This window comes from Rhipicephalus microplus, unplaced genomic scaffold (assembly GCF_043290135.1).
Source record: "Rhipicephalus microplus isolate Deutch F79 unplaced genomic scaffold, USDA_Rmic scaffold_13, whole genome shotgun sequence".
Classification (NCBI taxonomy): Eukaryota; Metazoa; Arthropoda; class Arachnida; order Ixodida; family Ixodidae; genus Rhipicephalus; species Rhipicephalus microplus.
Window position 1 is genome coordinate 38086939 of NW_027464586.1, and position 13278 is coordinate 38100216.

A 13278-nucleotide genomic window follows, 5' to 3' on the forward strand; every position below is an offset into this window, starting at 1 on the left:
CATTCGCGTCGTGTACCGCTGTAGACGCAAGCACTCCGACGCTGACGCCCTGTTTCACTCACCTTTACCACCAGATACGACGTGCGGAAACATAACAGAAACACTCGCGGCCAGCCTTTGTCATATCTTAATCTCGACTCGATTGCCACCAAACAACGTCGTGACCCGTGGATCACAACTCTTCTTCAATATCTATCCGGCACGCCAAACGTTCGGGTATCTCGATCCCTCTGACGTCAAGCTTCTCATTTGGCCAGTGTCAACCTGTCCCCCAAGCTGCTCGACAAGCCGAAGAGTGCCGCCAGCTCACCCGTACATTCCCCTCGAAAGAGCAGAACGTCAAAAAGAAAACCGCAACACATCCGTTCCAGATCCCAGCTATGCCCCAGGGTCTCTTCTTACTAAACTCCAGGACTCTCCTCAAAGTCTTTCTCCAGGTACGAGGCGTCTTACACCGTTTTGGAGAAAACCTCCCCAGTTAACTTTATTATCAAACTAGGATACTGATCGAATGACATGCACCGATGTGCACGTAACATTGTCCATGTTTGCCGGCTCAACCCATATGATGAGATTTTGTCTGAAATTTCTTATGTCTCCAGGATGGCTCCTTTTTCCGCAAGGGTGATTCTGAAGAAGAATATGTGCCTACAGAGCAGAGCATCGCCAACGCCCGGCTTGCTCAGATCGTGCTTCGGTTCGCTGCTGTGCTGGTCTCTGCACGGTTTTTTTTTTTCGCCGCCTCGCCACTGTCAACGATAAAGTTTTATTGACTAATAAACCTCTTCACAGTCAGAAGGACTGTTTCGTCGGCACCTGTGTCAATATTGAAGTCCATAGGCTGGCATAAACCAAAAGGTTGCTTCCCAGTTTCCAGCATCCGTCGTCTTGACTGCTCCAAGAAATCTTGCTTCTAAAGTTTCGTTCTCGGTTTCGACACAATCAAGGGGTCTCGACATGCATACAGAGGCTTGGTAACTTTTCTTTCGGCAATTTCTGCAGACTTTCGAGCGTGCTGGGCAAAGAGCGCGAGAGTGACACTCTTGACCACAACAACGGCATGGTTCTGCTCTCTGTTTTTACCGGAGGGTGAAGAAGACTTGCTTGCCCCGCGTAGATAACTTCTGCTTTTGTCTTGCATTGAAGCACGTCGACTGGTCTGCCCACCGGATGCGACTTTGTTCAAAGATGGCACTTCCTGGTGGTGCTCCGCTTGTTGCTGACGGGCACTTTCGATCTGACGAATGAAATAGAGATCCTTTTGTAGTGTGAGCTCTGCGTTGAGCTATAACCTGGCAGATAGCTGCTTGTCTTTAATCCCAACTACGAGGCAGTCACGCACGAACTCCTCTCGAAGAGCCCCATACTCGCAATCTTTCGAAAGCGTTTGAAGCGCAGCGACAAAATGTGCGACCGACTCACCATTTTATTTCAGTGTGGTGTTGAATCTGGCTCGTTCGAAGACTGCGTGGCGTCAAGGAATGAAATACTTGTCGAATTGCTCCATGATGGCGTCGAATTTTTTGGAGTTTTCTTTAGGTAAAGTGGAAGTGGTGTAGATTTCCTCGGCTTGCTCACCTATGGTGCAGAGTAGGGTGTCTACTTGATGTTGCTCAGGCTTCACGCAGAGGCCTGAAAAGGTCTGTAAACGTTCAAAACGATGTTTCCACTTCAAGCACTCGTACGGCGACGAAACGTTGAAGGCATCTGGTGGTTGAATAACAAGTGATGCCATGAGTGGTGCTTTTTTGCTTGCGGCGTCCCTCGCAAGGATGATGACTAGAAGCTGATGTTCACTGGTAGCACAGTGGTGCTACCAGGTGCTACCAGTGGACGTCGGGCTCTAGTCATCGGCATAGGGGGCACGGGTGTATGAGAACATGTTTCTGATACTGATATAAGTAACATAAAAATCATCTTCTGTATACGACATAAAACTTTCTTTCAGCCATGTGTATCACATTCCAGTATACAACGGGCTGCGGTATGCGGGTAGGTGCCTTAAAGTTTGTATCTACTTAGGAGCAGGGACGACGACATCAGTATAATAAACGCGAAACCTATAAAACATCCGTCTCTGGCAGCGTTTACTCGACGACGGCAGAGCATAAAAATCTGGGTCCCAGCAGGGATAGAGCCCAAGCATTTTGTGTGGCAATAATGTATACTCTACCACAGAACCAGGCAAGGCCTTGAATCTGCTTTGGAAAAGGTACTATGCAGACTTGTTGGTGCCCAGTGATTATGGTTACAGTAATAGCTATTTAAAGTAACAACAAGGAGATAAACATTGCATATGTACTCCTACTGTACATACCCTCACGTCATGTCCGGTTAACATCAATTTTGGTAGTAGGGTGTCTTGCAGGCCCAATTGGTTTTGTGACAATCTGTGACATTGTGGTTTCAGTGTCAGCTTCACATATATAAGTGTTGCGAACGCTATATACGCCCTCATATGTGACTCATCTAGCGATAATCAAGGAGTGCGTGAACGGAGGCATGATATTCCCATCCTCGCAACATAGCACGCTCTTTGTTTTTATAAGATTTACGTGCGTGTCCTAACGTGAGTGCTGACGTTGCGTCAGGTCATAATTTCTTTAAACAGCAGCGTAGTCGACCACTACCACTCTATTCACAAAACACGTCCATGTTTCCTATAACGCATGTCTGACTGAAAGTAAGGTATGCGGCATACACAGGTACTCGCTGACAGTTTAACATAGGACCGATTCTCACAGTTTGTTAGATATCTTCCAAATTTTAACAATGAGCTGTTGTACACCGCGGTCTACTAGGACTTCAGCGACGTATTTCTGTCACGAAAACTACGCCAAAAAGTTTAGACAATCTCTTGTCAAACGAAAACATTCTGATAATGGGCATCAAACCAATGACCTTTCAATCCGCCGCAACAAGTGCCGAGCACGTTATCTACTGCGCAACGGCCACAGATTTTAATCACCATACAAACACGCCTTAGGTGTGACAATTTCCTCTAAGAGTGCTCTTAGCATGAGTATCGTCGCCGTATTGGAGCAGTAAAGTAATTAATTATTACATAGCTTCCACGGTTAGCACCTTCAACGCCTGTACTGCTGCGCGTATACCCGGTTCGGTACGTTTTCATTAAAAGGTCGATTTTGTCACTGCCTTAACGTACTGTGAGGTGGCGGCTTTAGTCCCAGCGTAGGTTTCGCTCATATCGCCCATCGGAACCAAAAATATCTTTGCGACATGCGCTTAACTCTCGTGGATGTAGCAGCGCGTTCCTCCCATGCAAGCACCTGAGAAATATTGTGGCTGGGCTGCAGGGCTCAGACGACATGCTTATCGTTCCCTTAGATACCAAGAACATCAACCACACTTTAACAGGCTCAGGTATGGCATCTTTTGCCCGATTTCTGCTTGCAATAGAATAGCAGTAATCATATGTAGGGTTTAACATCACAAAACCATCATATGATTATAAAAGACATCGTAGTGGAGGGATGCAAAAATTTTGGCTACCTGGGGTTAGTTAACGTGCACAAAAATCTGTGCACAAGGGTCTACAGCGCTTTCACCTCTATCGAAAACGCAGCCGCCGCCGCCGCGATTCGATCTCGCGATCTTCGGGCTGGCAGTCAAGCACCATAACCATTAGATGCGACACTCCTGTTGCTATCACGCCTCTTTCTCTGAGTGCGCTTTTGTGGTTCTCATCACATATACCACAATGATTTCTTTAATAAGTTATTGATGAATGTTAGTCATCGGGATTGAGATGTACGAAGCGTCCACGAGAGTACATTCACTTTGAATGGTGCAATAAGCCCTCAAACACCAAAACGTACATTCGGCGAACCAACCTTTATCAATGTACAGTAAATAGAAAATTATGGCTGTGAAAGCACGTTTTACTTTAGTGCTATACCGATTCTTATGGTGGAGAGAACAAACATGTTCTTTTTGTTTCAACAAATGAGTGAACTTATACTATTTCGAAATCTATTACACATTTTGCGTATATTAAGACTTGCGTGCATTATAATTTGCCCTGTTTGCTAATAGTCCAGTGTTTCAGTGCGTTCAAATATTAAAAATATTACTATCAGTATAACACTTCAATTATCAATATCTCAACTATTCTTTCAATTTGAATTTGTGGTGTTAGGGGTTATTACGTTGTTTGCACTCATCGTATTAGTATTAACATCATTTTTAGGAACACACAAACACGTGCGTAACTACGCCAATAAAAATAGTGCTAACACACTTTTTCTTTGAAAGAAAAGTTGTGGGCGAATATGAGTTTAAAACGACAGACTATTCTTTGTTGCTTCCTTCCGAAATGGTCATTACCTGTATATGATTGGTCTAAAAATTCTCGGTCATTCCCACAGCACTAGCTTGTTACTCGAGGCAACAGATGAATCGAAAAGTATGCACCGTGTATGACTAACCACCTATGCACAACCACGTGAGAAATAAAAAATTCAACTATTTTCGCCACGCCATCGTGTTTGCAACTCGTTCTTCGGCATTTGAAATTTTCTTTTTGCCATAAAATCACATGCTTCGGACATGACGTCCCGAATGTGTGATATTTCGTGGGGTTTATTACAGCACATGCAAATTAAACAGTGCATTCACGTTGTCAGCAATATCTCAAACACTTCGGAATAGCCGGAAAGACTTTCCCTCTAAATTTATTTCAGCTTGGCTACCCACTGATCACAATAGCAGCGGCTACGTATGGAACAAGTCAGAAAAGTGTTGAAGGGAATGCAAACGGCAAAGCTGCTGGTGAGGGCCAGGTAACACCAGATCTGCTGAAACACGGAGGACAGATTGTGCTACAAAAACTAGTCACCAAGTTTCCGAAGTGTCTCTTGACGAGAAGAGTACCATAATATAGGAACAATGACATCATCCTAATAGATAAAAAATGAGATGGAAGGACTTGACCAATTACAGGCCGATAAGCTTGCTCTCCGTCGTAGACAAGCTGTTTACTAAGGTCTCCATCGTACACAAGCTGTTTACACAAGCTGTTCGTCGCCACTTGGCAGTGGCGACGAACACGCTTCGACATCGCCTAATCCTTGCTGCCTTTTCGCTGCAGATCGCTGCTTCTGCACATCTGCACTTCGCACTGGAATCGGCGCAGATCATCGCACGTGCATACGTGATCAGCTGGCCCAAGCAAACTGCGACCAGGAGGTGCTACCGTCAGCTGTTTCCGGTGGCACTGCATCATCACGGGACAGCGGAGACATCCATAAAAGGCTACGTCGGCTGCGGACGGCTTTCACTTGCCGGTGGCGACGAACACGCTTCGATATCGCCTAATTCTTGCTGCCTTCTCGCTGCAGATCTCTGCTTCTGCACAGCTGCACTTCGCACTGGAATCGGCGCAGATCATCGCACGTGCATACGTGATCAGCTGGCCCAAGCAAACTGCGACCAGGCGGTGCTACCGTCAGCTGTTTCCGGCGGCACTGCAGCATCACGGGACAGCGGAGACATCCATAAAAGGCTACGTCGGCTGCGGACGGCTTTCACTTGGCAGTGAGTGGCGACGAACACGCTTCGATATCGCCTAATCCTTGCTGCCTTTTCGCTGCAGATCTCTGCTTCTGCACAGCTGCACTTCGCACTAAAATCGGCGCAGATCATCGCACGTGCATACGTGATCAGCTGGCCCAAGCAAACTGCGACCAGGCGGTGCTACCGTCAGCTGTTTCCGGCGGCACTGCAGCATCACGGGACAACGGAGACATCCATAAAAGGCTACGTCGGCTGCGGACGGCTTTCACTTGGCAGTGGCGACGAACACGCTTCGATATCGCCTAATCCTTGCTGCCTTTTCGCTGTAGGTTAGTGGTTGAACATTGTAGCTTTTTTTTTCTCTTTTTTTTCGTCGTCGCTGCCAAGCTTGTGAAATTTGTGACTTTCTTTTTTTTGTAACGGACGCGTAAGCGCACACTGTTGTTGTTGAACTATGGCAAACAAACTGTTGAAGCTTAAGGAAGAACTACGGGCGGAATTCAAACAAAAGCTTGCAAAGTATAAAGACATGATAGAACGGGATCTTTGAACGGAAAGTCGAGAATTAAGAACTGAGCAGCGGAATATGACTAACAGCATTGAATTTGCTCAACAAACAATTGAGGAACTGAAGCAAAAGCTGAGCACTGCGGTCTCGGTAAATGTTGAACAAAAAAAAAACAAAATGAGCTTCTTCGGGCTAAGTGCACAGCTTTGGAGTCTAGAGGTGCTGACATGGAAAGGCGACTTTTGCTTGCCGAGCAGTACTCTCGCAATGTCAATCTAGAAACTCAGGGCGTTGCTAGACAAGAAAATGAAAGCGTGCCGCATATCCTGTCAATGATCGGAAGTGCCATTAATGAGCCAATCAGAGAAGCCGACATAAAATCTTGTCACAGAGTGCCTACGCGAAACCCTGAGCGATCCAACATCGTTGTACAATTCAAATTAAGAGCGAAGCGTGATGCAACTCTGAGGAAAGCAAAGAAGGCTCGACTAACAAACAAAGACGTGGGACTAGATATCTCGACACCGATCTACATCAATGAGCACCTTTGCCCGACATTCAAACGGCTACTTGGAATGGCAATAAGAAAAGAACATGAATGCAACTGGAAATCTGTGTGGACAGCGAATGGCAAGATTTTCCCGAGGCAGAGCGAGCTTTCAGCTGTAATTCAGATTCATGATGAAAGTTCTTTACCTTAGATAACTTCTAGTTCGTAAAGGCTCACTGTTTGGTCCAAGAAAGATTGGATACCACGAGTTCGTATTGCCTCATTTGCTTAGTGCTCAAAACAGATTCCATTCGACTGTTGCATTTCAATGCTCGATCTGCAGAGTTTAGGAGTGACGTCAAACACTACCTTCTCAATGATTTCCACTTCAAGTCATCATGATGACTGAAACATGGTATGACGGCGCAAGCTGCCGGCAGAAGTTTAATGGATATGAGGCATTTTTCCTTGACCGTCGTAACAGGCGTGGTGGAGGCGTTGCTATTCACGTAGACGGTCGCTGGAAGTATAATTTAGCATCAGATTTCTGTGTCACGTCTGAGGACTACGAAGTATTGGCACTCAGGCACAATTCAGACATGATAGCTGCTGTGTATCGTCTTCCAGGGGGCAATATTTTGAGCTTTCAAAGCTTTTTTGATAAATTTCTGCATTACGTATCGTCCAATAATTTTACACTGGTATGTGGTGGCGATTTCAATATCAATATCTTGAATGATAACCCTATTACCACAGTTTTTTTTAACATGCTTCAATGTGCCGGATTTAGGAATGTCATTTCCACAGCAACACGTGTTACACCGTTATCTGTCTCGTGCCTTGACTTATTAATAACAAATATCGAAGCCAGTGTGTTTCAGTGTGGAACAGTTTCATCAGATATAAGTGATTATTGCCCGGTATTTATGTGTTATTCCCACAAGCCGAATATTAACGAGATGTATCATGAACCGTACACAATGCAAACTGTAACAAACCACAGTTTGGAATCTTTTAAGAAGGATATTAGTGAACATGATTGGTCTTTTCTTTTCAACTCAACTTCTGCAGACGAAGCCTATCGAAAATTTCTTGCTGTCCTTGTACATTACGTAAAACACTTCCCATTCAAGCAAGTTGATTGATTGATTTGTGGGGTTTAACGTCCCAAAACCACCATTTGATTATGAGAGACGCCGTAGTGGAGGGCTCCGGAAATTTTGACCACCTGGGGTTCTTTAACGTGCACCCAAATCTGAGTACACGGGCCTACAACATTTCCGCCTCCATCGGAAATGCAGCCGCCGCAGCCGGGAATCGAACCTGCGACCTTCGGGTCAGCAGCCGAGTACCTTAGCCACTAGACCACCGCGGCGGGGCCCATTCAAGCAAGTTAAACTATCGAAAAAAATATGTAAACCATGGGTGACCCTCTCTCTTGCTAGTATACGACTTAAGAATGAACTTTACAACTTATTCTTGAAATCAAAAGTGCTGACAGATTTGGCAGAGTTTAAAAAACACGTAACAAGCTGAATCGGGAGCTTAAGCGAGCTAAGGTAACTTACTACGAGAAAATGTTTGCTGAAAGCGCCCAGCAATCACCTGACGTTGTTTGGCACTTAATTAATGATGTGCTTGGTCGCGGTAAGCGGGACGCCGCACCAGCTAAGATTACCGTTGACAATGTCGAGCTCGCTGGTAAAGAACTTGCGGATCACTTGAATACTCATTTTGTCAATGTGGGTGTATCAGCAAACGTGCCTTTGCAGGCAGACTCTTTCAGGGCTACACCAGGAAATAAACGCCCCGACAGTATTTTTCTAGCACCAACGGATGAACGAGAAATTTACACAACATAAATGAACCTAAAGAACAGTAAGACACTAGACATTGACAACATTCAAATAAAACCTATAAAATATGTCTTAGATTGCATTACTCCTGCGCTCAGCCACATTTTTAATTTGATACTTGAGTCGGGTGTTTTTCCAGATGATATGAAAAGAAGCAGAGTGACTGTTGTTCAAGGGTGGTGACAGTAACCTGGTGACTAATTATACACATATATCTATTATTCCTGTGTTTTCTAAGGGATTAGAAATGTTAATCGATACGCGTATATCTGCCTTCTTCTGCTCCAGAAATATAATCACTGACTTTCAGTTTGGTTTTAGGAAAGGAAGGTCAACGGAGACGGCCCTATTAGCACTTAAAGAAATGATACTGCAAAATTTTGAACGAAATCTTTTCACGTTAGCTGTTTTTCTTGATTTCAGCAAGGTTTTCGATTGCATTAATCATACCATTTTACTGCTTAAGCTAGAATCATACGGAAGCCGTGGCACGTCACTTCAGTTGATAAAGTCATACTTGCAAAATAGACAGCAATGCGTTCAGTTAAGCACTCATACGTCATCCTATTTACCTGTTCTAAATGATGTGCCCCAGGGAAGCGTGCTGAGGCCGCTATTTTTTAATGCTTACATAAATGACATCGTGGATATTGATCCCAGTGTGAGCTTTGTTATATATGCTGATGACACGAACTTACTTTTTCAGGCCCTGACGCAAATGAGCTAATTATCCGGAGTAATAAGCTATTGAACAAGCCTTTCTTGTGGTCTGGCAAAAATTTATTGAAAATTAATCCACTGAAAACAAAAGCCATCGTATTCCGAGCTAAAAACAAAATATTTTCATCAACACAAGCGTTAGCTTACACAGGTGAAGACATTTGTTTTGTGGATGAACATAAAATTCTTGGCGTCACGTTTTCATCAAACCTCAGCTGGAACCAACACGTCGTTGACATCTGCAAAAAAGCCTCTAGTGTAGTTGGTGTCCTAGCTCGTTGTGGACATATCTTACCCGCAAAGGTGAAACTTCAAATATACCATGCTCTTTTTCTTTCGCACAAAAATTACTGCAGTTTGGTGTGGGCAACCACGACCAAAACTAACTGTAGTGTTGTGCGTTTACACCAGATGGCCTCTGAGTCATTGGACTCATAATAGATGGCGCCACTGCGCTCGTGTGTATATAAACGATACTCGCTGATTAAACTGGGTTATTGTTATGGATCGTACAGTGGTGTAGCGTGGTTACTTTCACGTGTCGCCGTGCCGGCAACACGACATTCTGGCGACGAGGATGGCTTCCACGGGCATTTTGCCACCTCCTCCTTTTCTGGCCACCCCCGGCACGCCCGATGTGCCATGGGCCCGATGGTTACGACTGTTTGAAAGGTTTCTGCTGGCGTCCGGAGCGAACGAGCTACCCGCACCCCGTCGCCGAGCCCTCCTGCTGCACTGTCTTGGGACGGAAGGACAGCGCATTTTCGACGCGCTTCCACCTAGTACGACGCAAACCAAGGCAGAGACAACGAGTGCTGCACCCAGTGTCACGGCCACGCCAGATGCCGCCGCTGGAATCATCGGAACCACTGCACCTACTGGTACGCAAGACATGACCACGGAAGCCCTACGCCCACCTGACGAGTATGACGTAGCCATTGAGATGCTTTCGAAGCATTTCGCCGCCCCTTGCAACGTCCGCCTTCAACGCCATCGATTCCGGGAGCGTCGTCAACTGCAGGGTGAGCCCATCACTGATTTCGCCGTAGCACTTCGGGAGTTAGCAGCTCTTTGCAATTTCGCCACTCAAGCGGACGAAAACCTGTGTGAACAGTTCGTAGCAGGCGTCACGAGCCCGCGGCTACAAGAGCGATTGCTGCTGGAGGGCGATAACCTTACGTTCGATCATGCTGTCGAGGTAGCACGGCTTCATGAGCAAACCCAGCGTGAATCCGAAGCCTTCGCCAATCCTGTGCAGCGCATTCAGCAGCAGTTGCGAGACAGCTCAGCCAGGCACGATCGACGAGATAACGGCCATAATGGCACACGCCTCCCGGGCCGTCGCCACTTCAGCTGCTCACGCGTGTACAGCGCACCTTCACCTGATATGAATGCCGCCGCCGCTGCTGTCCCCGGGCCTAGAAATGTAAATGCCTGCGGAAACTGCGGCGCAGCACGGTGTTCGCCTACGGAATGTCCCGCGCGCGGTCGCACATGTTTTGCCTGCGGACGCCGCGGCCATTTTAAGAGAGCATGTCACAGCTACCGTCGCGGCCGAGAAGGGTATTCTGCAGAGGTCCAGGAAATCGTTCCGGAAGAGGATACTACCAGTGTCACTAGCATCTTGGCGGTCCGTACTCATAAGAACACAGGCGTCTACGTGGATGTCAATGTCGCGTCAGTTACCGCGACGACACGGGTGCATACCATGAACTTTTTGGTGGACACAGGCTCGGCCGTGTCTATTATGGGTGAGCACCAATTCCAAGGTTTGTTCGCAAAAGCAGCACAACTGACAAGTTCCCATCTTACATTGCTGGATTTTTCGCGCAGGAAGATTCCCGTTCTCGGGTCATTTCACGCCATAGTCACTTACAAGGGGAAACAACCCATTGTAACTTTTCATGTTACGCCATGTGGTACATCTCTCCTTGGCCTGGATGCTGTTCAAGCCCTTGGCCTTCGCATCATGGGAGAGGAATTGCACTGCCTGCAAATGTCCATGCAGGAATGCCGAAAGCTTCCAGCAATGAGTTCAGGCCTTCTCCAAAGCCCCAGGCATGAAAAACCCGTTGGCCTTCCCAAGTTTGGAATGCCGCCAACACTGTGGACCAAGTTTGGCCACTTGTTTTTGCCTGGCCTGGGACTTGTAAGAGGTGTGCAACACAAAGTTAAGATGATAACTTCCATCGCGCCAGTCGCACAGAAGCTGAGACCCCTACCATTTTCAGTCCGCCAGCCGGTCTTTGACGAGATTGAGAAGCTACCTGCTGCTGATGTCATTGAGAGAGTCAATGCTTCCGAGTGGGTATCTCCAATTGTAGCAGCCCGCAAAGCAGATGGTAGCATTCGACTGTGTGTCGATATCCGGGAACCCAACAAAGCTATAGTAGCAGACAACTTCCCTTTGCCTCATATGGAGGAGCTGCTTCATGCCCTCAATGGAGCCCGCTGCTTTTCCAAGGTGGACCTGGCATCAGCCTACTACCAGGTTGTGCTGCACCCAGACAGCAGGGACCTAACTTCATTTATAACTCACGATGGCCTCTTTAGATTCAAGAGGGTCTGCTTCGGGTTGGCATTGGCACCAGCTGCGTTTCAGCAGATCATGACGAAAATTCTTGGAGGTTGCAAAGGGGTCTTATGCTACTTGGATGACATAATCATTTTTGGCAAGACGGAGAGTGAACACAGGCAAAACCTGGAGCAAGTGCTGGAACGAATAGCAGAAGTTGGGCTCAAGCTCAACGAAAAATGCGTCTTCAACACGTCGGAGCTGTCGTTCTTAGGACATCGCGTCAGCGCAGAGGGTATAGCATCGCTCCAGACCAAGATTGATGCAATCATCAATGCTCCTGCGCCTAGAGATGCAGCCACGCTACGCTCCTTTTTGGGGCTAGTTGAATACTATTCCAAATTCGTGCCGCGACTGGCAGAGCAAGTAGAGCCAATGCGTCGTCTACTTGGCAAAGACGTGCACTTTTACTGGGATTACGCTGCGAAAGAGAGCTTCGCGGGAGTAAAAAGACTTCTAGCATCCCAAAAGGTCCTCCGAATGTTTGACCCGACGCTACCTGTCATTGTCGCAACAGATGCCTCTGCGTACGGTCTCGGTGCCGTACTGCAGCAAGTGGAGGGGTCCCATGTGCGTACTGTGGCATTTGTATCGCGGACATTTACAGAGACAGAACGAAAATACTCGGCCGGAGAACGCGAGACCCTTGCCTGTCTGTGGGCCTGCGAGAAGTGGCACGTTTACCTCTGGGGCAGATCATTTACTCTACTGACGGATCACCAGGCTTTGGTGGCACTGCTCTCATCCCGTAGCACAGGACAGCGGCCACTTCGTATTGCAAGGTGGACCGCACGACTGCTGCGCTACAACTTCAAAATACAGTACCGCAGCGGAGCCCACAACCAGGTAGCAGATGCCTTGTCCAGACTGCCCGTGCCAGACACAGAAGGGGGCTTCCATGTTGATGAAGAGGTTGTGTCCTTGGTTACATCATCGTCTGTACATTGGGAGAATCTTCAGGTTGCTACCGCGGAGGATGACATACTACGGCAGGTAATGCAATTTATCCAGTCATCATGGCCAACAAGGAAAACACTTGCCGCAGAACTGACTCCGTACTACGAAATACGAGACGAGCTCTCGGTAGTAGATGGGTTGCTTCTGCGCACAGAATGCGTTGTACTACCTGCCAAGCTAAGGGATACATTCATCCAGTTAGCTCATGAGTCACACCCGGGAATCGTGAAGACTAAGTAGCGCATCAGGGAGAAGTACTGGTGGCCTTGCCTTGACAAGCATGTGGAGGCCGCCGTCCGGAGTTGCAGCACCTTTCAAGCCTCGGACAAGAGTGTCAAGAACTGGCAAGCCCCACTACAGCCTGTTCCGCTTCCTGACAGGCCTTGGGACAAAATATCAATAGACATCATGGGCCCCTTTGAACGTGCACCGGCCGACTGTCGATTTGTCATCGTTGTAGTGGACTACTTCTCCAGATGGCCAGAGATTGCGTTCTGCAGTGACATCACTTCTCTCACGGTTATCAACTTTATGCTTGCTGTCTTTGCGCGAGAGGGTTACCCGACTGAACTAGTCTCAGATCACGGCCGACAGTTTACGTCGAGTGAATTCGAGTGCTTCCTTGCAGACAGGGGCA

General features: G+C 47.2%; 1 protein-coding gene across 1 annotated transcript; it reads left to right on the top strand.

Annotated features, from left to right (window-relative positions):
• The first annotated feature begins 9686 nt into the window (after positions 1–9686).
• Positions 9687–12881, top strand: LOC142783963 (uncharacterized). The gene has a single exon (XM_075882587.1). It carries the CDS (start codon positions 9687–9689, stop codon positions 12879–12881), a length of 3195 nt encoding a protein of 1064 aa, XP_075738702.1.
• The last annotated feature ends 397 nt before the right edge of the window (positions 12882–13278 follow it).

Coding starts and splice junctions, on each gene's coding strand:
- LOC142783963 (XM_075882587.1), top strand. CDS start 9,687: ATGGCTTCCACGGGCATTTTGCCACCTCCTCCTTTTCTGGCCACCCCC.